At 45.3% G+C, this 25,852-nt stretch overlaps 1 protein-coding gene across 4 annotated transcripts in view; it reads right to left on the reverse strand.

Moving 5' to 3' along the window:
• Positions 1–25,852, reverse strand: part of DYNC2H1 (dynein cytoplasmic 2 heavy chain 1) — a 525,522-nt gene that overhangs the window by 32,535 nt on the left and 467,135 nt on the right. Inside the window, exon 86 of one of the 4 annotated variants that reach the window (XM_073662118.1) lies at positions 4,973–5,002. The exons of the other annotated variants lie outside the window; for them this stretch is intronic. Coding sequence (XP_073518219.1) covers positions 4,988–5,002 — 15 coding nt within the window. The 3' untranslated portion in view covers positions 4,973–4,987. Of the gene's footprint in view, positions 1–4,972; positions 5,003–25,852 lie in introns of those variants that run through there. 4 annotated transcript variants of the gene reach the window in all.

Genomic DNA, 25,852 nt, shown 5'->3' on the forward strand with positions numbered 1-25,852 from the left:
CCGGGCACGGAGCAGGGAGGTGAGGGGAACAGCGTCCCTGCCTAGCAGAGGGCAGGGACGCCGGCGCTACAGCCCTTCATCAGGCTGGTTTACATTCTGAGCACAGAGGCATTTTCAACAGACTGCTTTATATTTGGGCCCAGTATTCAATGAGGTAGGTTTACATTTTGGGCAAACAGTCTTCTTCAGATACACATGTGGTCAAAATTGTTGGTACCCTCAAAAGGTTGTTCAACTAAATATTAAGTTAAGAGTACCATCATCTCTGTCCAGGCCTATATCACGAGTTTAATTTTTTTTAAAAATTCTGTGGAAGCAGGGTTGAAAAGCAATGTCTGACTTTCATTTTCATAGATTTTTAATTTATTATTTAGTCAGATTCAAGTTATTTCTGTGACCACTGTGGGTTTTTCTTTCATTAAACGAGGGGTACCAACAATTTTGACCACGTGTGTATGTTTAAATTCTTGGCAAAGGGGGCCTTTTCATCAGGCAGGATCATAATCTGGGCACAAATGCTCCTCCCTTCATCTGGCAGGTCCATGTTCTGGACATAGTGGTTGCTTCATCAGACAGGTTCAGATTGTGGGCACAAAGGTCCCTTTATCAGACAGGTTCATATTCTAGGTACAGAGATTGCTGTCGTCATTCCGGTTTACAATCTGGGCTGAAAGGTCTCTTCATCAGGCAGGTTAATATTCTGGACATACAGGGCCATTCATCAGACAGGTTTATATTCTGGGCAGAGAGGTCTCTTCATCAGGCAGGTTAATATTCTGGGCAGAGAGGTTTCTTCATCAGACAAGTTTATATTCTGGGCCGAGAGGTCTCTTCATCAGGCAGGTTAATATTCTGGGCAGAGAGGTCTCTTCATCAGACAAGTTTATATTCTGGGCAGAGAGGTCTCTTCATCAGGCAGGTTAATATTCTGGGCAGAGAGGTCTCTTCATCAGGCAGGTTAATATTCTGGGCAGAGAGGTCTCTTCATCAGACAAGTTTATATTCTGGGCAGAGAGGTCTCTTCATCAGGCAGGTTAATATTCTGGGCAGAGAGGTCTCTTCATCAGACAAGTTTATATTCTGGGCAGAGAGGTCTCTTCATCAGGCAGGTTAATATTCTGGGCAGAGAGGTCTCTTCATCAGGCAGGTTAATATTCTGGGCAGAGAGGTCTCTTCATCAGACAAGTTTATATTCTGGGCAGAGAGGTCTCTTCATCAGGTAGGTTTACATTCTGGGCATAGAGTGCCCTTTATCAGGTGGTTTAGTATCTGGGCACAGAGGCGCTGTCGTCATACCATTTTACAATCTGGGCTGAAAGGTCTCTTCATCAGGCAGGTTAATATTCTGGACATACAGGGCCCTTCATCAGACAGGTTTATATTCTGGGCAGAGAGGTCTCTTCATCAGGCAGGTTTACACTCTAGGTAGAGAGGGCCCTTCATCAGGCGGGTTTATATTCAGGGCAGAGAGGCTTCTTCATCAGGCAGGTTTACATTCTGGGCATAGAGGGCCCTTTATCAGATGGTTTATATTCTGGGTACAGAGGTGCTGTCGTCATTACGGTTTACAATCTGGGCTGAAAGGTCTCTTCATCAGGCAGGTTAATATTCTGGACATACAGGGCCCTTCATCAGACAGGTTTATATTCTGGGCAGAGAGGTCTCTTCATCAGGCAGGTTTACATTCTGGGCATAGAGGGCCCTTCATCAGGTAGTTTACATTCTGGGCACAGAGGTGCTGTCGTCATACTGTTTTACATTCTGTGCACAGAGACCCCTTCATCAGACTTCATTTACACTCCGAGCACAAGGTACTATACATGTGTTCTAAGCATATGATGGTGAGGTCCTTAATCTCAAAATGCCATTTTAATGTAGAGTGCTTTTTAATGTTTTTAATGTCGAGTCATGAGGACTAATATAACAGCACTCTGTGTAAATAGCACAAATATAATGACCGAGGCTTTTCTGAAAATGAATGTAACAAGGCACTTAATTTAATATCCAGCTTAGATTTTCTTTTATTAGTGCGCTTTCCAGTTAACATTGATTTTATATGAATCTAAGGTACATCTCGACACAGTCTACAGCTATACATAGAAAGCAAATAATGAAAAAAAAAAACCAACAGTTTTGTAAGATATTTCTCCAAAGATACATTTAGTATTTATATTATAAAATGGAAAAACAAACTTAAGTCACCATTTAATGCAGTCGTCATTCACTAAGTTTTAACGTGCAAACAACACACTTTATGGCTTTAAATGATCTAAAAATGGTTCTGTTAAATAACATTTCCAAGACCTACACAAAACAGCAACAAATACAGGGCTTTGAGTGCAAAAAAATAAAATAATAATAGATTACTTATATCATTTTTTGGGAAAGATGGGCAAGACTTGCATGAGGAATCGAAAAATCGACGCATAGTGCCAGTTATTAGCGGTCTCCCTTCTAACTTACTCCTCACTGCCTGTTGTCAAGTGTAATCCATCCCCAGAAACAGAGACGTCATGACGGATTACAGGAAGAGGGGTCGGGGCTTTGTCTCTGCCCTTGCCCTCTTGTCACAGTGTATAAAGGCATACTGAAGAGGTAAGTTTTCAGTTTTGGGCAGTTAAGTAATTGGACAATGGTAGGAGCAATGCATACTGGGAAATGAGGGGAAAAAATATCCAGGTCCAATGGTGCTGGAAGAATGCCAATGAAGAGGAACCAGCCACTGAAAAATAGTTGATGGCAAATAACACAGCAGTTCTAATTTGTTTTGCAGGAAAGAACAGCTTCACTTTTTGTGTTGTTGCTTTGCAACTTTATACCAGAGATACAAATTTTAGAAAATTGCATAGCAAGAATATGTGATTCCTATTAGGACTTATAAAAAATATATGTGAAAAGTTATTGTTTTCTCTTTTCATATATATTTCAAAAATGATCTTATCTTTGTCGAAAACTGATCCCTGGTATCTCTGATGTTGGATGTAGCTTTAGGATTTTAAGCTTGACATTATCTAGAATTTGTGACACAGTCTAATGAAGTATTGTGTCACTAGGGCCTCATTCTCCTTGCGCTCTCCTCTAAGTTAAAGGAATAAGTGAGGCTATTAAACAAGTACGTTATATCCATCATTGTAATAAGTATATGTCCTAATCTACAAACGAAGCAAGAAAAAGAAAGAATGAGCATAAGCCTGGAGTCAAACTAGCATATAAAAAATCGGTCCGACGTTGATCCAGAAAAGTAGAACGAGTTTCATGCATGTACAATGCTATTTTTTCTTAACTAGCTATCCGTGTGACATGTGTATGCAATTTTAACACCAGCTTTTACATACTGTAATTCTCTCTCATTTAAAGCTAGTTTACAAACTAATAAAGATATAGATAGACTAAATAGGATAGAAGTCCCCTACATATAATAAACTAGCACCCTTTAGTGTCACATGAAAGGCACTAAAGGGTGCTAGTTTAGCCTTATTTAACCTATTAAATAAATAATTAATTTAAAAATGGTTTCGGGTCCCACCCTTTTTTAATAATCAGCTAAGGGAAAACAGACAGTTGTGAGCTGATGTTATGATTTTGGGAAGGGGCCAATATCCATGGAGCTTCCCAGCCTATTAAGCTCGCAGCTCATCCACGTAGCTTTTCCTGGTTGTTAAAAAGAGCGGAACAAAAAAAAAATGACTTGGGGTCCTCGCCTATTTTTAATAACCGGCAAAGGCTAAGCAGACAGTTGCAGGCTGATATTAATAGGCTGGGAAGGGTCATGGATATTGGCCCCTTCCCAGAATAAAAACACTAGTCCTCAGTAGCTCCAGAAATGGCACATCCATTAGATCCATTAGCTTTGGCTCTTTCTGATTGCCCTGGTGCGGTGGCAATTTGGGTAATTGTTTTGGGGTTGATGTCAGATGTGTAATGTCTGCGCTCCCATTACTAACTCTGTAGTCAGAAGAAAGAAACACACACATTCAAAAGTCTTTTAACTGTAAAAAGCACTCCCCGACAATTACCCTCTTTTACTCATTTATTAACAAAAAAAAAAAAAATCCACAAGGTCTGCTATAATCCATAATATGGAGGTCCCACGACGATCCCCGACTCAGCTACAATTGGAGGCTGTGATGAGCGGTGACATCAGTAATGTTACCGCTCACCGCGGCTGCTAGATCACACAGAGTAGCGTGAGAACCAGTAGCACTGACGAGCGGTGACGTCATTAAGGACGCAGAGGACAGCGTGTGAGCCGGCCAGCTGTGAACTGCAAAGGTTGCTGTACAAAATCGCTGATGCATGCTAGTGTGCGCTGATGCATGGTAGTGTGAGCTGATGCATGCTAGTGTGAGCTTATGCCTGGTAGTGTGCGCTTATGCCTGGTAGTGTGGGCTGTTAGCTGGTAGTGTGTACTTACGCATGGTAATGGAAATCTATGAATTGTGTAGCACTGCTATTTAGGTAATGTATATTATACTTGGAGAATATGATTATTATTATTATAGCGCCATTTATTCCATGGCGCTTTACATGTGAAAAAGGGGTATAATACAAGAACAATTACAATAATCTTGAACACAATGTGACAGCGACTGGTACAGGAGGAGCGAGGACCCTGCCCGCGAGGGCTCACAGTCTACAAGGGATGGGTGAGGATACAGTAGGTGAGAATATAATATAGCGACGTTATTTATAATAGGCAGTTTCTAGCACTGTTATTTGGGCACAGTGTATACCACTTTTCCTTACTATATAGTGATTATTATGATTATTTGTACACTGTATGACACCATATAGGGGAAAGAACCGCATAGGGCATAATCCAGTGTAAGGTGGCCATGACAGACACAACAAGTATGGAAGATCATAGTCTTTTAATGGTCCTATGTTTCTTTTCTTTCTCTCTTCCAAGGCTAGATGTGAGCAGCATAATTTCTATGACAAAAGGTGGAGGAGATCTTTGCCTCTCTTACATTTCTCCTTCTTTAGTTTATTGTCCAAAGATCTACAAAAAACAGGAAAGGAAACTGAATACTAAGACGGCACCTAAACATAATTCCCTTCTTCAAGACCGATGTGGACAATGCCAGTCTTGATGAATGAGGCCATAGTGTTGACTTCAGTAGATTTCACATAGAATCATCAGGTTTTATGGTGATATCTCTATACAGAAAACCTTCTAGTCAGACTGGGTATTATGGGTTTTTGCCACTGCAATGGGAAACAGAATGGAGCTCATGCGGTTTTAGAAAAAAGCAGACACATCAGATGTATAGAAAGTCATAGCAATCTCTTACAGCAGTCGTGTAACATAGGCCCGCTGCTCCGTGTGAACAGTATCTCATGGGACGGACCCAAGCTGAATGCTTCAATTGATGGACTACGTCTTCCGCCCTAGCTTTCTGGGCAGTGGGTAATTGGAGACATACTGTAAGTGTTAATATATACTCTGAAGCTTCTGGCAGGAAATGTTTAGGACTAAACCCTAGGAGAATTAAACTCACTTCACTGTCCCTTTTTATCAGTCGAGGATAGATGTGAAGAAATGTCTAAGAATGTACAACCAGAGTGAATCACAAGGATCATTATATTAATATGCTACCAGCAACGAAGAATATTCTTAAAAATATGGACACAAAACACTAAATCAAAGGCCTTGATTCTTCAACACTGGAGTTTTGTATGGCAGTCTTGATGAAGGGTGCACTGGAGTATGATGCACAAAATGTGAGAGCATGTTAACGAATGTTGAGACCCTCACTGGAGGGAAGACTAAACTGCAGAATAGGAGCTGATCTGCAGTATCCAGCAGTGGCCACTACAACTTGGAAGGAACCGAGCTGTTCAGCTCCATTGAATGCTTGAATATGCCCAAAAACGAGGATGATAGCAACTTATTGGTGGGGGGGCTGGGCCACCATCGATCTGATATTGATGACCCATTCTAAGGATATACCGCTCACTTTACACAATACTTGTTGCTGGTTAGCCTTTTTGCTCTCGGGAAGCCCACCCCTAATCCTAGACCTTTCTAACTCTGAGAGCATTTACCACAACAGACATGTCTGATGAAGGGTATTTACCCGAAACGTTAAGTTTTTTTCTATACTGATGGCGGTGTAGTCTATGGATATAAAATATTCTGAATAAATCTTAATTTAGTATCTCCAAGTTCTTTAAGGTGTGCAGTTCCTTCCTTCCATTCATTACAGATCTACAGGAGCTCAGTGGTTGGCTCCAAAGGAATTAACACCCTATACAAATTCACACTGTCCATTAAGGGTGTGCCACCTACCCTACACCTAAGAATAGGTCATTAATATCATGAGCATGGACAACCCCTTTGAAGATGCTTTAGGAGGAGTCTCTTTAAAGTACAAAACCAGGACTGTTGGGGAGGAGGGGGTCTCTCAAACATTTTGTTTCACTGTTGGAGCTTCTTCTTTTCTGTCAATGCAATAGACTTATGGAACGAAAATTTTATTCACTTTCGCAAAATGTAAGAGCAGAGGAAAGTTATTCTGGCTGATTTATGACATCAGATATCGGCCAGCATTCCTTCTTCTTTTCTTATTTCTCTTTGACTTGAGAATCAATTTGAGCACCCTGCGTGCTTTCCCCGTCATTTCTTTATTAACGCTATAACTTTCATCCAGTATGGGTTAGGGCAAAAATAAACGAACAAAAAAAACAGCTAAATGTAAAAGGTCAGGTAACGTAAGGATATGAACTGATGTATTGCCACGGGGAGAAGAAAAATCTTTGTAAAGTCATTTTATTTTACGCAGGGCTTTGAATGAAACTTTCTTCTTTCAACCCAAGACCTTGTTAAATGGCTGACAATAGAAAATTGGCATGTTTGTAGGCTGAACAGCGCCATGCTTTAGATCACGGGTAGAAAATCATATTCTTCTATAAATATCAGTTTTGTCTTCGTAGCAGTTTCACACCAAGGCAGCGAGTGGCTAATTTAACCTAAAGTCATCCAACCATAGGATGTGCGATGAATGTGCTGGACAGGGGCATGACACAGGTCCTCCTCGGCACAAGGTGAATAGATCTGTATTAAGATTTTAAGGAACTGTCAAATGAGAGATGGGACAGCTGGAGCAATGTCTAGGGTCTGCTCTGGTGGTGGTCACGGTCCTTCACAGAGATTACTCAAGAAAACTCCAAAACTCCAGTCTGTGCTGACACTGGTACTAAAATAGTATGTCAGAACTGTAGAAAAGAAGACATGGAGCACACATCCAAAAATCATACATTGATCTAATGCCGCTAGACAAAAATTGTCAAAACTGAACTTGAGGTTGAGTTTAACATGATCAGACTATATGAAGCCCACTGTCACGTCACAAAGAACCTCAATTGACAGAAGCTTGGGATGGGCTGAAATGTTTTCCATGTGGATATTCATTAAAGAAGCATTGAAACTGATTTGAGTGCTGGGATTTAATTATTTCTATGATCAGAATGTTGAACTAAGAACCTCATGTTCAGTTTTGTAAATTGTTGCCTAGCGGCTTTAGATCAATGAATGAATGATTTTTGAATGTCTGGTCCATGTCTTCTCTACAGTTCTGGCCTAAAATAGTATGTACTGTTAAAAGGGGGTTTTCTACTAATGGACGAGTGCTTTTTAATGGGCTCAGGGAGGTGAAAAAAAAAAGTATCTTGGTGGACCTCCAGTGTACTCCCCTCTACGTCCTCCACTGCTCTACTGGGATCAATATCCAGCTGGAAACACTCTTGGACTAAATATGAATGCAGCAGCTGGTCAGCGGTCATAAAACTCATGTGATGCCCCCACTGGATCTTGATTCCAGAGACGTGGCACCAGTTCAGGAGGTGAAAATTATTTTTTTTTACTTTATTCTTACTTTATTATTTTTACTTTATCTCCCCAGGCCAATTAATAAGGAGCTACAGGTGCTTCTCACTAAATTAGAATATCATCAAAAAGTTTCAGTTCTTCAATACAAAAAGTAAAACTCCTATATTATACAGAGTCATTACAAACAGAGTGATCCATTTCACGTGTTTATTTCTGTTAATGTTGGCGATTGTGGCTTACAGCCAATGAAAACAGAAAAGTCATTATCTCAGTAAATTAGAATACTTTATAACAACAGCTTGAAAAATGTTTTTACAATCCGAAATGTATGTTCAGTAAATGCCCTCAATACTTGGTCGGGCTCCTTTTGCATCAATTCCTGCATCAATGCAGCAATGTGGATGGAGGCGATCAGCCCGTGGCACTGCTGAGGTGTTTTGGAAGCCCAGGTTGCTTTGATAGCAGCGTTCAGCTCGTCTGCATTGTTGGGTCTGGTGTCTCTCATCTTCCTCTTGACAATACCCCATAGATTCTCTATAATAGATTCTCTATGGGGTTAAGGTCAGGTGAGTTTGCTGCCAATCAAGCACAGTGATACTGTTGTGTGTAAACCAGGTATTGGTACTTTTGGCCGTGTGGACAGGGGCCAAGTCCTGCTGGAGAATTACATTTCCATCTCCAAAAAGCTTGTCGGCAGAGGGAAGCATGAAGTGCTCTAAAATGTCCTGGTGGACGGCTGCGCTGACTTTGGTCTTGATAAAACACAGTGGACCTCCACCAGCAGATGACATGGCTCCGCAAACCATCACTGATTGTGGAAACTTCACACTAGACCTCCAGCAGCTTGGATTGTGGCCTCCCCACTCTTCCTCCAGACTCTGGGACCTGGATTTCCAAATGAAAATTGGAACTCTGGGACCTTGTGGAGTGGGTCAATGACTGCCTTCTGGACATCTGTCAAGTCAGCAGTCTTCCCCATGATTGTGGAGCCTACTGAAACAGACTAAGGGACCTTTTTTAAAACGCTTAGGAAGCCTTTGCAGGTGTTTTTGTTAATTATATTAATTAACTGAGATAATGACTTTTGTGTTTTCATTGGCTGTAAGCCACAATCATCAACATTAACAGAAATAAACATGTGAAATAGATCACTCTGTGTGTAATGACTCTATATAATATAGGAGTTTCACTTCTTGGATTGAAGAACTGAAATAAATTAACTTTTTGATGATATTCTAATTAAGTGAGATGCACCTGTATATTCACCTCCAGGGGCAGCTCCTCTGCTCTCATTACTGTGTCCCCCGGCAAGTTTAATGTCACAAACAATGCCATGATGATGATATTCTAATTTTGTGAGATGCACCCGTATCAAGTAGTGGACAACCCCTTTAAAAGGAAATCTGTTACCAGGTATTTGATAACCCATCTGAGGGCAGATATCCTGATTCCAGTGATGTGTCAATTACTTTATTGGGTGCTGCAGTTTTGATTAAAACTGTATTCTTCTGCTGCAGATCTAGCAGTTCTCTGAATGCGGAGCTCTGTATAACCCCGCCCACACCACTGATTGGCTGCTTTCTGTGTACACTATTGATTGGCAGAAAGCTGCCAATAACAGGAGGTGGCATAGTTAGACTGCCTGGTTTACTAGTCCTCTAGTGGTGATCTCCTGCTGATAAAAGTGTTTTTATAAAAACTACAGCAAGCAGCCCAGTAAGTGACACATCCCTGGAATCAGGGTCTCTGCCCCTACATTATGCTGCTCTCAGATCAGTGGCAAAAAACTGGTGATTTTCTTTCATTCTCATTGGTATTACAATCTAATTAATTTGGATTAAAGGGGTTGTCCACTATTAGATTGATTGCACTAAGATCAATTTGTTCATAAAGTGCAAGTGATGTTTCCTGTATCTCTCTCCCCCATTAAAAATAAAATCTCCTGAGTGAAAAAAACACAGGACAAAGAACCTTCCCTTTTCTCTGAGACCTTCTCTTTGGGTCATACATGATATTTTCATAAAGAAAATGGCTTATTTCCCTCCTCCCCCGTCACTGTTGTTTAGCATCTTTAAAATGATTGAATAGAGTCTGCTGAAAGATATTCTTTAACGGGATAATTGGGTTTCCGCAAATATGGGTTTATTCTTTGTGTAATGAAAAGTTAGACATTTTTCCTAATACTTTATGTATCAATTTTTCTTGGTTTTTAATATCCGCGCTTACAGCTATTCAGTGGGGACCTTCATTATTTACCTGTATTGAATAAGAATATTTCTGTGACGCCAGTCACTACTCACGGATAAGCCATGAGGCTGGGTAGTCAAGTGGTCCGAGGTCAAAACCCAGGAGGGTATGTCATAGACAGAGGGGTGAGACAAAGGTGTAGACAGGTAATGGTCCGAATTCCAAGAAGGTAGCAGATCATGACAAAAGGGCTAGGCAAAAGGATGGTCAAGGCAAATCCAAGATCAAGCAGCAATGATCAGACAAGACTAGGCGCACAGAGCAAACACACACCTCATGAGCAAAGCTACAATTGGCAGCAATCTAAGGCAGAGAGCTGGCAGGTAATTACTCTGAACAGGAGACACATGGATGAAGCCCCGACACACCCTGATCATGATTGGACAGCTAAACTGTCGCACAAGATACTGACAGCTCAGCACGCCCCAGCACCCTATTGGATGGCTGAGCTGTCAATCACCATAATAACAGCGCCGCACGCTCCTGTCCTAGACTGGACAGCAGAACTGTCATTCATTGCATCCAGACACACTGATAGGAGGAATTGTGACAATTTCCTGGTCATGTGATGGACACACAGGTGCTCACCAGGACTCCACTCTGATATACTGTAATATAAGGGCATATTGCAAATCCAACACCTAATTACGACATGATGTATGGGCTTTTCTTTGGGAAATCTAGCATGTTACTTATTTATGTGTCACAGACAAAAAAATATTAATTAAAATTTTCCATAGCTTATGAATGGGGGCTGCATAATCCCTATTCACATGCATGTGATGGAGAGTGTGTTCTGATTTGGTGCTAATTTTGAAAAAACAAATCAAAGCCAAAATCCATGTGAAATCCTCAATGTCTGAACAGGATCTTACTGTAATCGATCCTATTCTATTAGTCTATTCATTGATCTGCGAAATAGAATCTTACAAGGAACTAAGTGGTCACATTATGGGGCTCAAAACGGCTGTTTTGTGCACCAGAAGTCAATATGGATCAGGAGGACTGGGGCCTAGACTGACCAATCTAGGTCTATGGAGGCAATTCTCATGTGGGTCTTAGTTTAAAATAGCTCAACATGTTTATAGAAAATGGTGTATGGATATTACTTTCCAAATACCTCAAGAGCTGCAACTGGGCAAAGCTCAGCCGTATGCCATGCAAACTTTGCGTTCATCGGTGCTTTGCTGCACCTCCTCCCTCCTACTTTCTCTCTGACAGTCACAGCAGGAGTTCATCATTGTGTGATTTCAATCTCACACAACAGGGTCAGGTTCATAGGAAGACAGTTAATGTATCCATGTTTCTGGCATTTGAGAAAAAACATGACAACCAAAAGTATACCCAAATACAGGGAGGACATTCATGCCATCTCCATGTAAACGCTGCCCTTGGTAAATTCAAATCTAACTCTGTGCTATAAGACGCACCGTGCCCACCACAAAGTCACCTATGTCATATTTAAGCTGGATTTTCTTTTTACATATCTGGCTATAAGAGCCAGCAGATTACTAATAATTACAAATAGTCATTTCCACTGAGACATTATCTGTTTGGGATGGAAACGGGTAAAATAAGTACACAAGCATGTAAACTATTTGGTCCCAGAGTTTGGCATACACAGCTTCTTTCCAGCCTTATGGTGTTGACTTCCAAAGCATGTGGTTAGTGTATCAGCACTTGTAAATTAGCCAGGAAAAAAGTCATGGAATTTAAGTCTAAAATGTTCAGAACAAACGCAGGACTATCTGTAAACTCCATTCATTTCTTCTGTTCACCATGATTTTTTACTTGTGTGACCATTTCATGTTCATTTTTACTAAGGGGTAATGTATCTCTTTGTGGAGAGTGACAAGTCAAGCCTGGCATGTCAGAGTGAGGAGACTTACAAGCCCTGCATGCTCCTCTGGGAAATTAAATATGCAAATTGTCTCTTCAGAGAGGAAGAGGACTAGAACTCTAGTGCCACCTATTGGAAGCAGAGATTCTAAAAGTCAATATCGACTCTTTAATGAGCCTTGCCATATGACTTAGGATAAAAGCCAAACCAGAATCTCAATTTGCAGACACTGTGTTTCGGGGAGTCTCAAAATCATGTACATCAGCCATTCAGTTTTTTCCTCATGTAAGCCTCCTTCCCCCTCCCCCATTGTAAAGCAAATTTGTTGCAGCTGCCTACCCCAATGTTAATGATCAGGCATGAGTGCAATTCTAATATGAGTGTTCTTCCAAATCATAAAGAACAGAAGAACTCGCTATTTTATCATCTTTTACAGAGGACTGTTATATTTTTCACCTTTATGAATAATCTACGTACCGTATTTTTCGGACTATAAGACGCACTTTTTTCCTCCAAAATTTTGGAGGAAAATGGGGGTTGTGTCTTATAGTCCGAATGTTGGGGGGGGGTATATATATGCTGTGTGGGGGGAGCGGTAGCGGTGGAGGAGCGGGGCACAGGAGGCAGCAGCCGCCTGCTGCAGCCTACACTGTCCCCGCTGCTAAATAAAATGAATATTCACTGCTCCTTAATGGCAGCACACAGTGTAGCCGCAGCACGGCTCCAGCTGCTGCCGGAATTGCCTGTGCCCCCTGTTAAAGGGCATGAATATTCAACCTCTCTCCACGCCCATGGGAGTGGAGAGGGGTGAATATTCATGCCCTTTAATAAGCGGGCACAGGCGATAGCCCGGCAGCAGCAGGAGCCGCGCTGCGGCTACGCTGTGTGCCGGCTATGAAGGAGCATGAAGTCACTGCTCCCAGCGCACACAGTCCCGGCGTAGGGAACAGTGACTTCCGGCAGCTGATCTCTCCTTGTGAGCCGGGCATGGCAGTGACGTCATGCACGGCTCACATGGAGAGATCAGTGTGGGCAGACAGGACGCAGTGCTGGAGGAGAGAAGAAAGGTGAGTAGGAGTGTTTATTTTTTTTTATGTGCAGCCTGATGGGGATTAGGGGGACCATGCATACCAGGGTAAGGATGAGGGGGCCATACATACCAGGGTAAGGATGAGGGGACCATACATACCAGGGTAATGCTGAGGGGGCCATACATAACAGGATAAAGATGAGGGGGCCATACATAACAAGATAAAGATGAGGGGGCCATACATAACAGGATAACTTTGAGGGGGGCATACATAACAGGATAAAGATGAGGGGCCATACATACCAGGATAAGAATGAGGGGTGCCATGCATACCAGGATAGGGATTAGGGGTGCCATGCATACCAGGACAAGGATGAGGGGTGCGATGCATATCAGGACAGGGATGAGGGGTGCCATGCATACCAGGACAGGGATGAGGGGTGCCATGCATACCAGGGCAGGGATGAGGGGTGCCATGCATACCAGGACAGGGATGAGGGGTGCCATGCATATCAGGATAGGGATGAGGGGTGCCATGCATACCAGGATGGGGATTGCTGTGCCATGCATACCAGGATAGGGATTAGGGGTGCCATGCATACCAGGATAGGGATTAGGGGTGCCATGCATACCAGGATAGGGATGAGGGGTGCCATGCATATCAGGACAGGGATGAGGGGTGCCATGAATACCAGGACAGGGATGAGGGGTGCCATGCATACCAGGATAGGGATGAGGGGTGTCATGCATACCAGGATGGAGGGGTTCCAGGCATACCAGGATGGAGGGATGGCAGGCATACCAGGATGGGGATGCGGACCACGTATAAAAGGAAGGGGGGGGGGCATATATACCAGGATAGGGGATATTGTCAGAATTGGGGGATATTACCCCTATACCAGTGTCAGCAGAAGACCCCCTCCCCCTTAAAAGTGTATCATGAACACATTTTTTGCTTAATTTTTTTATTTTTATTTTCCTCCTCTAAAACCTAGGTTCGTCTTATGGTCCGGTGCGTCTTATAGTCCGAAAAATACGGTATGTCTATATATGTAAACTTGCATACTACACACGGTACTCCTCCAGTATTGGTCCTGGGTAGGATCCTACTGCATACAGCTAATCAATAAAACAGAACCCATTACTCATGATGATGCTTCAATTTATGATTAATGATGCTGCAATTTATGATTAATTTATAACACTCCAACTGTAATGTTTCGGTCCTAAGCGGGTCTTCTTCAGACTTTGCCACAGCATTGGACTTATAAAAAGAGAAAGGAGGGCTGTGAGGTATAACGCTGGAGTTTGTGCACACTCGCACTCCTGCATGACACATTCTTAATCACAGATCAACTTTCTCCTTCTACACCTTCATTCCTGTGGCAAAGTATGATGAAGATCTGCTTGGGACTGAAACGTTACAATGGTCCTTCTTCGATTGCTGTTAATAAACCAAGGATTGAAGCATCACAAGTGTTGGGTTCCATTTTTATGTCCATATTGAGTTTTTTTTTAACATACTTGTACTCTTCCTGTTCTTAAGTTCAGTTTTTAGCTAAATAAAACATGGACTAAACCGAAGCAGAATGTGTATCAGATTTGTTGCTTGTAACGACTATTTTTACGATAATTATAGGTTTATCCTTTAATGTGTTTGTGCCAAATTAGGAAGCACAGAGATCGACTATTTCTGGCAATCCCATTGAAAATGCTCAACTTCCACTCCACTCAGAGCCCCATTCTCGGGATTAGTCGGGTCCCAATGATCAGGAAGTTATTCCCTGTCATATGGATAGAGGGTAACTTCTTCACTTAGCATAACCCTCCAACACATGGAAATGAGGGCTCAGTTCAGTGGTCTAATCTTTTGCGAGTATTTTATTATATTTATTAACAAATGACTTTGCATGGTTATTAGAGCTTACATTTACTTTTTTCCCCACTTTAATTCCTAGGACAACATGTCCTGGTTGTTCTCTGGTCTCCTTCAGCACTGTTATAGGGATATTATATAAATCAAAGTCATCATTTATATCATTATCGCCATCCTAACTATCTTGAATGGTGGCATTCATAATGTACAGGGTTGTCTTAAAAGTAAGGAGGCACCCATATAAAATGAAAAGTTTGGAAAATGGGGATCCAATTTTAGACCCAAACATGCCAGCCATCTTGAATGCCACCGCTTCAGTTTTTCAAATGGAAAAGTAGGTGTGTGAAACATCAAAATGGTAGAGAAGTTTCCCAGAAAAACAATGGTGTGCGTCACGTTAATTTAACATTATGTATTCTTATGCTAAAAGAGTGATTTTCATCTGAGCAGTCTATATAAAGGATGGTGGTATGTGAACAGAATGAGTCGAGGTTATCCTCATTTCTGGTGAATGAAGCACATGGGTCATCATGACAGATTTCAACCATCATCCAAACAGTTCTCCCATTACCCAAAGTGCAGTTACTGAATTCTGAGAATCAGGTTCTGCCTCGACTAACAAAGAGTTGGGCGAGTCCAACTACTGATGAAGAAACGGCAGATGGGGTACTGGTTTTGTAGCACTTGTCATTTGTCTTTGGAAAGTGGGGTTGGCCATGCCTCAATTTAGCGATGGCATTAATAGCCCCCACACAAGACTCAAACACTGAAATGCCTGACTGAGGATGACCAGAGTCGAGGGTAGAATATGCAGCGTGGGTGACACCCCAATTTTCAATAAACCCTGGCTTCTTTAACAGGTGCTGATCAGTGAGGGCAAGAAGTTTAATAACTACACTGTGGACAATGGCGTACCGCTAAGAGTGGCAGACCATGTGGCCACTATGGGGCGGGGGCTGTGCCAGTATCGGCACGCCCCCCCCCCGACCACCTGGTATCACACTTTCTAATGTGTCCGCATCCTGGACGCAGATACAGTTGAAAGGAATAATGGAAGAGGGAGCCGTCATCTCCCGCCTCAATCATTCTCCCTGTGCGTCCGACGTCTCATCACAACAGGCACCATGAAGTTATTACATTGCGACTGCTGTGCCAAGCAGTACAGACCACACACTGCAGAGACTGGAGCAGCAGAGGAACATGGATAGGTGTGTATTTTATTTTTTTAACTTAATGAGTACTTGGTGGGAGCCATGATAGTGTTTGGGGGGCCATCATGCTATTTGGAAGGCTATTCACTGGGCAATCATACTATTTGGATGGCTATGTGGAGGGCCATCAAACTATTTGGAGCGCTATGTGGAGGCCATCAAGCTACTTCGGGGGCCATAATAATATTTGGAGGGCTATATGAGTGGCCATAATACTGTTTAGAGCAGGGTTCCCCAACTCCAGTCCTCAAGGCCCACCAACAGGTCATGTTTTCAGGATTTCCTTAGTATTACACAGGTGATAATTCCATCACCTGCACAGGCAATAATTCCATCACCTGTGCAATACTAAGGAAATCCTGAAAACATGACCTGTTGGTGGGCCTTGAGGACTGGAGTTGGGGAACCCTGGTTTAGAGGGCTGAGAGGGGGCCAATTATACAGTATGAAGGGCGGTGTGGAAGGGAATTATGCTGCTTGGAGGTCAATTATGCTGTTTGCTGGGCTGTGTGGGGGCCAATTACAATGTTTGGTGGGTTGTGTTGGGGGCATTATACAGTATGATGGACTAGTGGGGGCCATTATAATGCGAGCAGGCTATATACAGTGTGAAAGGTTGTGTGGGGGCTCCTATACTGTATGGAGGGCTTTCGTACTGTAAGGAGGGTTGTGTGGTGGCCATCATATTGTGTAGAGGGCTGTGTCGGGGGACATCATATTGTGTGGAGAGCTGTGTCAGGGCAACCATATTATGTTGGGGTTACTATAGAGCTATCATACTTTTCGGGGGGTCATCAAACTGAGCGTGTGGAGGCTACTATAGAGGAATTCACTGTGGGGGTATGTTACTGTGTTTGGGAGCACCATACTTAATGGGGGCCATGGAAGGGGTATTTTAGTATGTAGGAACAGTAAGGTGCTTCAAAGGGCTGCAAAGTTGTGGGATATGCTCTTCTGTTACCCCGCCGAGGGAAGGTGGGCCCAGTTAGGACTTTTCTTTGAGGCCCCATGATTTCTACATACGCCCCTGACCGTGGGTTATGAGAAGTCTGTTTGGGTGGTGTTGGATGAAATCTGCTGCGATGAGAACGATCTCAACACCTGTTCTTGGGAGAACGCCATCATTCACACTGCCTAATACAAAAAAGTTCAAGATTTTTGCCATGTGTGTTTTTAATAAAAAAAAGTAAACTCTAATGTATCGCTATGGGCAAGGAGAGTATTTTTTTCTCCCTGACACAATTAAGATACACGAGCTCCATTGCATCCACCATTTGTTTTTATTTTCCAATTATAATATTACGATAATATTTTGTAAGCAGTTTTCTCTTTCTTCTGCCTTAATGACAATTATTAGCCGCACAATCCTATTTAAACCTCACTGATCCTACAAATATGTAATAAGGTGCCAAATGTAGTCAGGTAGCACGGGACTGAAAAATGTCTACAAAATATTGAAATAAATCAAACAGTATTATTTTTCAAAGACACCAAAACCGAGTTAATCATTACCAGCTCAAAAAGGTCAAAATTACAAACATTTCCCACATTTCAACCATACAAAAACACATATTTCATGGTTTTGGCGTTCTCAAAACAAACTCTCCTCGGATTACTGCACCGGGTTGTTATGGAACATGGCTCGGTCCCTCCAGAATAATTTGTACGTATTACTGGTTTAGCAAAATGTGTTACTTTGTGAATAGTTATTAGAAACAGGATTGACCTCATAATTCTGTAAAATTGTGTAATTATACAAAATTGTGGCTTATTCAAGTGTCCGGCTATTGCTTGATCCCTAGAAACAGCTGAGCAGGCACTAGTTTCTCTCAATCCCTCTGGGCAAATTCATTAAGCCCTTTTTGCAGGAAAACAGGCATAAAAAAGGAGTCTAAAACTTTTGCTCAACTAGCAGTTGCCCAAAAATGTTGTAACTCTTATACCCGATTCATTATGTTCAATTTTTTTTTTAATTGACTTTTCTTTTTTTTATCTTCTGGTATTTGCTGACGTTTTTGTGCCAAATTTATCAAAAAGGAGGACATGATTCATGAATTTTGAGCAAAGTAAAAAACATTTTTTTTCTCTGTCTTAAAGAGGACCTTTCACCAAATGTTTGTGTTGAACTGGACATTCTATGCAATAGTTTCCTGCAAAGTGGAATGAAATTTTTTTTTTTTGTTTTATTTTTTTTTTGTTTTGCTTCTCTGTTGCAGAGATATTAGCAATCTAAATATTTGTCACCTTATGAGTTCTAAAAACAGAAAAAGTGGCTTATTTAATACTAAAGTCCCACACCTATAATAGCCACATAGCAGATGCTCCCGCCAACTGGCTATAGTCCATACAAAACAGAAAACGGCACAAGTTGTTTTTCTTCAGACATTTATCCAAAAATATTTAATCCAGTATATATAAATTATATATATATATATATATATATATATATATATATATATATATATATATATCCACACACAAGTAATAGAAATGATTTTGCAGTATATTCACCACTGTGAACAAATCATCCAGACTACGGTACGGGCTTGAGCAAGCTTCCGATTGCAGACAGATTCTGGGTGTGGCTGATCCCTGTGCAGACTTGCATTTCCATGGCTTGAGCAGGACAGCAGAGACAATGACTGACGAAGAGGGAAACACACCTGTGGCGATGTTTCGGGGTCCCACATCGTCGGTCAGGGTCTTTGCTCTCCTACTCAATCCATGGAAGTACAAGTCTGCACAGGGATCAGCCACACCCAGAATCTGCCTGCAAGTTGGAAGCTTGCTCAATCCCGTATCACCTTTTGAGTTAACTTTTACCCAAGAGGGTGTTATCAGACAGTTTTAATTGTGGGCGTGTACTTCTACTTCCTGTATGATGCTGACCAATCAAAAGCAGGCAGCAGCACATTAGAAAAAGCATACACACCCCACCATAGCTCAGAGCAGGTTTCTCAGTGTGAGAAATACACTTACAGTATGTCTCAAACAACTTGTACTCGCTCTGCAATGAGATCAGGCTGTCATAACTTCTCATGCAGGAGCAGTCTGTTCTCGGCTACTCCTGTGTGATATGTAATAATACCCTGCTCTGATCTCACTGCAGAGCAATTGCAAGTTGACCTGGGCAAAACAGACATGAGTGTGACTATTCGCACATCTCAGGACAGGCAGTGTGGGGGAGGGGAGTTACCGCAGAGGTGACCATGCTATGAGAGGAGCTGATAGAAAGGTTTGTAAAGTGACAGCTAAAATAAGCTGTGCTGCCTCTCTCCCTTATAGGGATGTTATTAGAAAGGTGTTAGCCATCTGTGCACTACTCCCAGCACTTTCTAATCATGTAGGAGGTAAGAACAGGAAACCAGGACTGTCTATCATACAATTCACACACTGAGAAACCTACTCTAAGCTATGGTGGGGCGTGTTCTTTTTCTGCTGTGTTGCTGTCCGCTTATGATTGGTCAGCATAATACAGGAAAAAGGAGAACATGCCCCCCCAGTGAAAATGATCTGATAACAAACCCTTTGGACTTAAAAGTTAACTTATTAGGTGCAGAATACTTTGTTTGCTAATATCTCCAACAAGGGAGAGGCAAAATAAATAAAAAAATGTTTTATTTCTCTCTGCAGCCACTATTGAATTTTTCGGGCATCTTACTCCAGTGAAGCAGTGGGGAACCTCCAGCTCACGGGACATCATTCCCTCCGGCCCCTGGGCATACTCCTGGGGACCACATGCTTGGGCCTCTGGTCCTCTTTTGCTGGCCGCTGGCCCTTTAATTCTTCCTTAGACTGCAAGCAAGCACATGCACGCAGCGTACACTACTGAATGCTGTGGCGCATGCAACACCATGATTATGTCGTGATGCTGGCCAGTGCCAGTACATTATTTGTGAGAGGAGTTAGTGTAGCACCCTGAGGATTCGGCTGCTACAGGGGTATTGCACCTCAACCCAGAGGTGTGATATTCCACTCCCGGGTAAGGATGGAGTGTGGAACTGAGCTCGGTAGGCTGCATGCACTACACACATCCCATTTCCGAGGAGCAGACCGACGGTACTCCCACTTAGAAATGTGCAGGTACGACCGAGTCTGTTCCTGGCTGGAGTGGGAGGGGGGTGGTACATCCCAGTAGTGTAGGGGCAGATAGGGGGAGCAGCCTGGGTAAAGATAGGAGCTCATTGGGTGCTGGTCACCTGAGCTCACACATAGAGGGTGTATATAAGGTGGGCACCAACTAAGAACAGGGTCAGTCTGCCAGCCTTTTGCAGAGAGAAGTAAGAAGCAGAGGAGCAGAGAAGCCCCAGAGAGAGAGAGAGGAGAAAGCAAGAGAGACCCAGAGGGGGAAACAGAAGAGAGGACTCTGAGACCCCAAATCCAATCCACGGGTGAAGAGTCGGCATCAGGGTACCGGAACCCAAGCTGGTGGGGGCAAAAACACACCCTAGCCAGAGACCGGAGGCCGTGGGCAGCGTCTGCCACGGCCACCCACCACATCCACCCCGAAGGCATACCACGTGGAGGGTCAGGGAACCCAAGGCCAAGGGTCTCCCAACAGAAGGCCCGAGGGAGCTGGACCTGGGTGGATCACTAGTGGGGACGGCCAGAGAAAGGACAGAAGGAGAGCTCAGGGTCACGCTCGGGACTCGCTTGGGGGTTGGCTGGATCCAGGACCTGGTGGATGCAGCACGGCTCGGGAGGTCACTTGAAGCTGGAGTGACCGGAACATCAGCAGTGAGTAAACACCCTGAACTGCACAACCCGACTCTGTCTTCATTTAACATCCATGCTGCACCACCACAACCCCCATCCTCTGCACCTGACCCCCTGAGGCTATACCCCACCCGTTGGGGGTTATACTATCAAAAGCTGCACCAACACCATCAGCCTCAGCGGACCCTGCTGCAGCGGCGGCCATAGTGACCGCAATACAACGGGTGGCGTAGTCGACAATAAAGAACTTAATAACATCTGTAGGACTGCCACATACAACTGAGTTTGACACCCTGGGCACGGACCGGGTCACAGCCACTCGGAAGACTACAACCCCCATCTGATCCGGCTCCGGATATTCCCCCTAAAAGAATATGGCCCAGGGGGCGCGTCAACTTTGGCGTAGTCGGCAGGATTACGTGCCCACAACAACCGGGTACTGCGTGCCTGAAGAAAAGAACAAGTTTACCTCAAAAAGAAGTCTCCTGCCGGTTCCGGAGGGTCCCCGCCATCGGACTCCATCACAGGTCGATTCCCGCCGGTTGTCCGCCATTAACAGCTTTTTCCCGCCATCTGCAGAGTTTCCCGCCACTGGGAGACGATTCCCGCCATTTCCGAAGATTTCCCGCCTTGGGGGAGCGGACGCCATTATGGGCGTGCCAGAGGGTGGCAAGAGGCCACCTCCCATCGTGGGCCAGGACCGAAAATGGCGCCAAAAGTGGAAACCGCCCCCACCAACAGAGACTGTGATGCTAGAGGTGTCTGTCAGCGTGAAAGAACTGCCCCTGGAGCTGACAATCACCAAGTGGCCCCGGGACCGCCCTCGAAGTGGGAGGACTGAGAACAAGAGAGCAAAGATGGGTGTCGCCTGGAGCAGTCTGGAGAGAGCGCACCCGGAGACAAGAAGCCTAGAGCTGAGTCCAGAAGAAGCTTACCCGGAGATGGGAGAAGAGCAGAGCAGCACCGGCCCGCTGGCCAGGAGCCTGCCGGGAACAGCAGAAGGAGAGCAGAGCAGCACCGACCCGTTGGTCAGGAGCCTGCTAGAAGCAACGACCCCACTAGGCCTAGTGGAGGTCCTAGCACAGCTCCCCCGAGACCGGGAGTGTGCGCAGACCGCTCTGAAGGGCCTCGCACGGAGGATGGCCCGGGTGCAGCGAGAGACGTTGGCGGAGTGGAGCCGTGAGATGGCCCAGCAGACCGAGACCCGTCAGCGGAGCACGCCACCCAAGACGAGGAGACAGACCGCCTCTGAGGATGGCGCAGGAGGACTGAAGGCCGGAGACGGCGCCGAGAAGGGAGCCGAACGAAAGGAGGCAGGTAAAGGGGACGTCTCTACCCCAAACCGGGAAACCGCGTACCTGCCCCAGCTCCCCGTCGCAGAGCCCGAAGTACCCCCTGCCGTGCCCGTAACCGCAACGTCACCGCCACAGACTAGGCCACAACCGGAAGCCGCAGCCGCGACCCCTGTGACGTCACACGCCTCGACCCCGAGCGTGACCAAGCAGGAAGTACCACCAGCCTGGTCGCAAGGCCTAGTACCCCCGGGCGCCGCAATACCAACAGCGCCCCCTACCTCCGCGGAGCCACCGGCCTGGTCGCAGGGCCAAGTAGCCCAGGGCGCCGCCGTCCTTACGGTGCCCTTCACTTTCCAGGTGCCCCAGGCCTGGCCGCAAGGCCTGGGCAACACGGGCGCCACCACCACCGCGCCCATAAGACCAAGAGTGCCGCATCTGGGAGAGGACCTGTACGCCCAGCATACGTGCCCGGATGGGCAGCCATTTATATGGCCACCGGAGTTCCACCATCCCCGACTCCGGAGAGAGAGACCCCTGGATGAACCCCTGATCCCGGCTCCAAAGCCCGTAAAGAGGATCTCGCCCCCGCTAGCGGAAGCACAGTTTGAGTGGGACCCCACCGGAGAAGATCTTATGGGATTCACTCAAGAGACTCGGGCAGCTGCAGCGGAGCGTGCTGAGTGCTGCCGCCAACAGCTCGAGGACTTTGAGAGGGAGCGGAGAGAGAGGCGGGTCCGGGAACAGCAAGCTCAAGTAAAGAGCGCGGAGCAGAAGAGCCGGGCCAGGAGAGACCCCCGTGCAGCGCATAGTCCCCGCACCACCGGGACTGTGATAAAGTTTAACCTGCAGCATGGGTGGGGCTTCATCCGAGACCACCACACCCTAGGCGACGTCTTCGTAACCAGGAGAGACGTTGAGTCCCACCTACCGGAGGGACACAGAGGTCGTGACCTTTACATCGGGGACGAGGTCACCTTCACCCGGCACAAGTGTGCCAAAGGTCCCTACGCCCTCCATGTGCATCGCCTGACGGAGGAAGAGCTGCGGTGTGAGGAGGAAGAGCAAGAGGACCCGGACGGGTCTGAAGCCAAAGGTAACCATAAAGCAAGAGCAGGAGGACGCCGTCGCTAAGGACAGCGAAGCAGAAGCTGTATATAGTTGCCCGTCGGGGCACCGTAAACTGAAACCGTAAACTGAAACCGTAAACTGAAACCGTAAACTGAAACCGTGAAACTGAAACTGTTACTGTTGATAATATAGTCCCCGTTGGGACCAGCAAGTGTGAACTGTTACCCGTATTTCCCTAAATCCCACTGACCGAGGACTGAGAGCGGCCATACCCCTTGTAAATAGTTGCGCGTCCTAAAGCGCCCCCTACCGGTTTTATAGGAAAACCAGTTTTCTAGAGAGACTGTCGCACTTTACCCGGTCACACGTTGCACAGTGACCGGAGGAGGAGCCAGAAGGCGACGAGAATGTTTTATATGGAAAGTTTTATTAATATATATATATATGATGTTTTATATGTTGTTGATATGCAAAAATTTTGTATGTTTTGGTGTTGTTTATGTCTTACAGCCCGAGGACGTGCTGTGATTTACCAGGGGGGAATGTAGCACCCTGAGGATTCGGCTGCTACAGGGGTATTGCACCTCAACCCAGAGGTGTGATATTCCACTCCCGGGTAAGGATGGAGTGTGGAACTGAGCTCGGTAGGCTGCATGCACTACACACATCCCATTTCCGAGGAGCAGACCGACGGTACTCCCACTTAGAAATGTGCAGGTACGACCGAGTCTGTTCCTGGCTGGAGTGGGAGGGGGGTGGTACATCCCAGTAGTGTAGGGGCAGATAGGGGGAGCAGCCTGGGTAAAGATAGGAGCTCATTGGGTGCTGGTCACCTGAGCTCACACATAGAGGGTGTATATAAGGTGGGCACCAACTAAGAACAGGGTCAGTCTGCCAGCCTTTTGCAGAGAGAAGTAAGAAGCAGAGGAGCAGAGAAGCCCCAGAGAGAGAGAGAGGAGAAAGCAAGAGAGACCCAGAGGGGGAAACAGAAGAGAGGACTCTGAGACCCCAAATCCAATCCACGGGTGAAGAGTCGGCATCAGGGTACCGGAACCCAAGCTGGTGGGGGCAAAAACACACCCTAGCCAGAGACCGGAGGCCGTGGGCAGCGTCTGCCACGGCCACCCACCACATCCACCCCGAAGGCATACCACGTGGAGGGTCAGGGAACCCAAGGCCAAGGGTCTCCCAACAGAAGGCCCGAGGGAGCTGGACCTGGGTGGATCACTAGTGGGGACGGCCAGAGAAAGGACAGAAGGAGAGCTCAGGGTCACGCTCGGGACTCGCTTGGGGGTTGGCTGGATCCAGGACCTGGTGGATGCAGCACGGCTCGGGAGGTCACTTGAAGCTGGAGTGACCGGAACATCAGCAGTGAGTAAACACCCTGAACTGCACAACCCGACTCTGTCTTCATTTAACATCCATGCTGCACCACCACAACCCCCATCCTCTGCACCTGACCCCCTGAGGCTATACCCCACCCGTTGGGGGTTATACTATCAAAAGCTGCACCAACACCATCAGCCTCAGCGGACCCTGCTGCAGCGGCGGCCATAGTGACCGCAATACAACGGGTGGCGTAGTCGACATTAAGAACTTAATAACATCTGTAGGACTGCCACATACAACTGAGTTTGACACCCTGGGCATGGACCGGGTCACAGCCACTCGGAAGACTACAACCCCCATCTGATCCGGCTCCGGATATTCCCCCTAAAAGAATATGGCCCAGGGGGCGCGTCATTAGCGTGACCTGCGCCAAGGGCAGATCACAGCACCGTTCTGCGCCTGTGTGGGCAAAGGCCAAAGAGCGCCGGTGCATGCAAATTACGGTATCTGAGGATGCGCCTTGGAAGACAGCATGTAGGAGGAGGTTCACAGGGCTCTGTCCCGCGGCCACAGACTACCAACATGGCCGTCTTGTAAATCATTTTTGCTCAGCTTTATTGACAACAAATACAGGAAAAACTGACAGCCATAGGTACAAAGTGCAGACACTAGATGACCACAACGTCTGCTCACTATGAAGCTCTTATAATGCTCCTAGATTAAAATTACCATGCTGCAAAGACTCAAAGACCAATTGCCCTGATTGATTTCTGGAGTTTGAAAATCTATTTCATGCCTCCAAATGACTGCATCTATTTTAGGTTTAGTAAGAAGTGACCCTCTGTCACATGTGAGATGAGAATATCATTAACTTCCTTCAGGAGCCTAATCAGGGTCCTCGAGTGCTCGGTAGAGGCGACTTCATTTACATGCTGATCTATAGGCCGCGGTGTAAAGCATTAAATTAACTGGTGTTTAGCTGTTTGGTAAAAATGCATATGAGGTCGCGGTTCCCATGGCAACAAATGTCTCCTTTTTATTCGCATTGATATATAACATCTCTGGAGTATTAAGATAACACCGGCGTGATCCGAATGATGAAGCATATTACTTCTGGCTTATTTTACGACACAAAAGGATGATCAGGGCCACGAGTAAATGGTTCCTCCTCGGGGAGCTGAACACACGACACGTCCAATATTCTCTTCCCGTTAAACCCTCAACTGTATAGATTTCACAGGGTCTAAAAATTAAAGTCCACCCGTCCTGTATCTGGGAAATATCTCATGACCAGAATGTAGAAAATATCCAACATAATATCCTGCATATGAGCATGTAATACCTACGTGATGTCATCATATCCAGTGTATGTGTGTAATACCTACGTGATGTCATCATATCCAGTGTAT

Source organism: Phyllobates terribilis, unplaced genomic scaffold (assembly GCF_046119375.1).
Source record: "Phyllobates terribilis strain yellow unplaced genomic scaffold, ASM4611937v1 Scaffold_2__4_contigs__length_985480577, whole genome shotgun sequence".
Taxonomy (NCBI): domain Eukaryota; kingdom Metazoa; phylum Chordata; class Amphibia; order Anura; family Dendrobatidae; genus Phyllobates; species Phyllobates terribilis.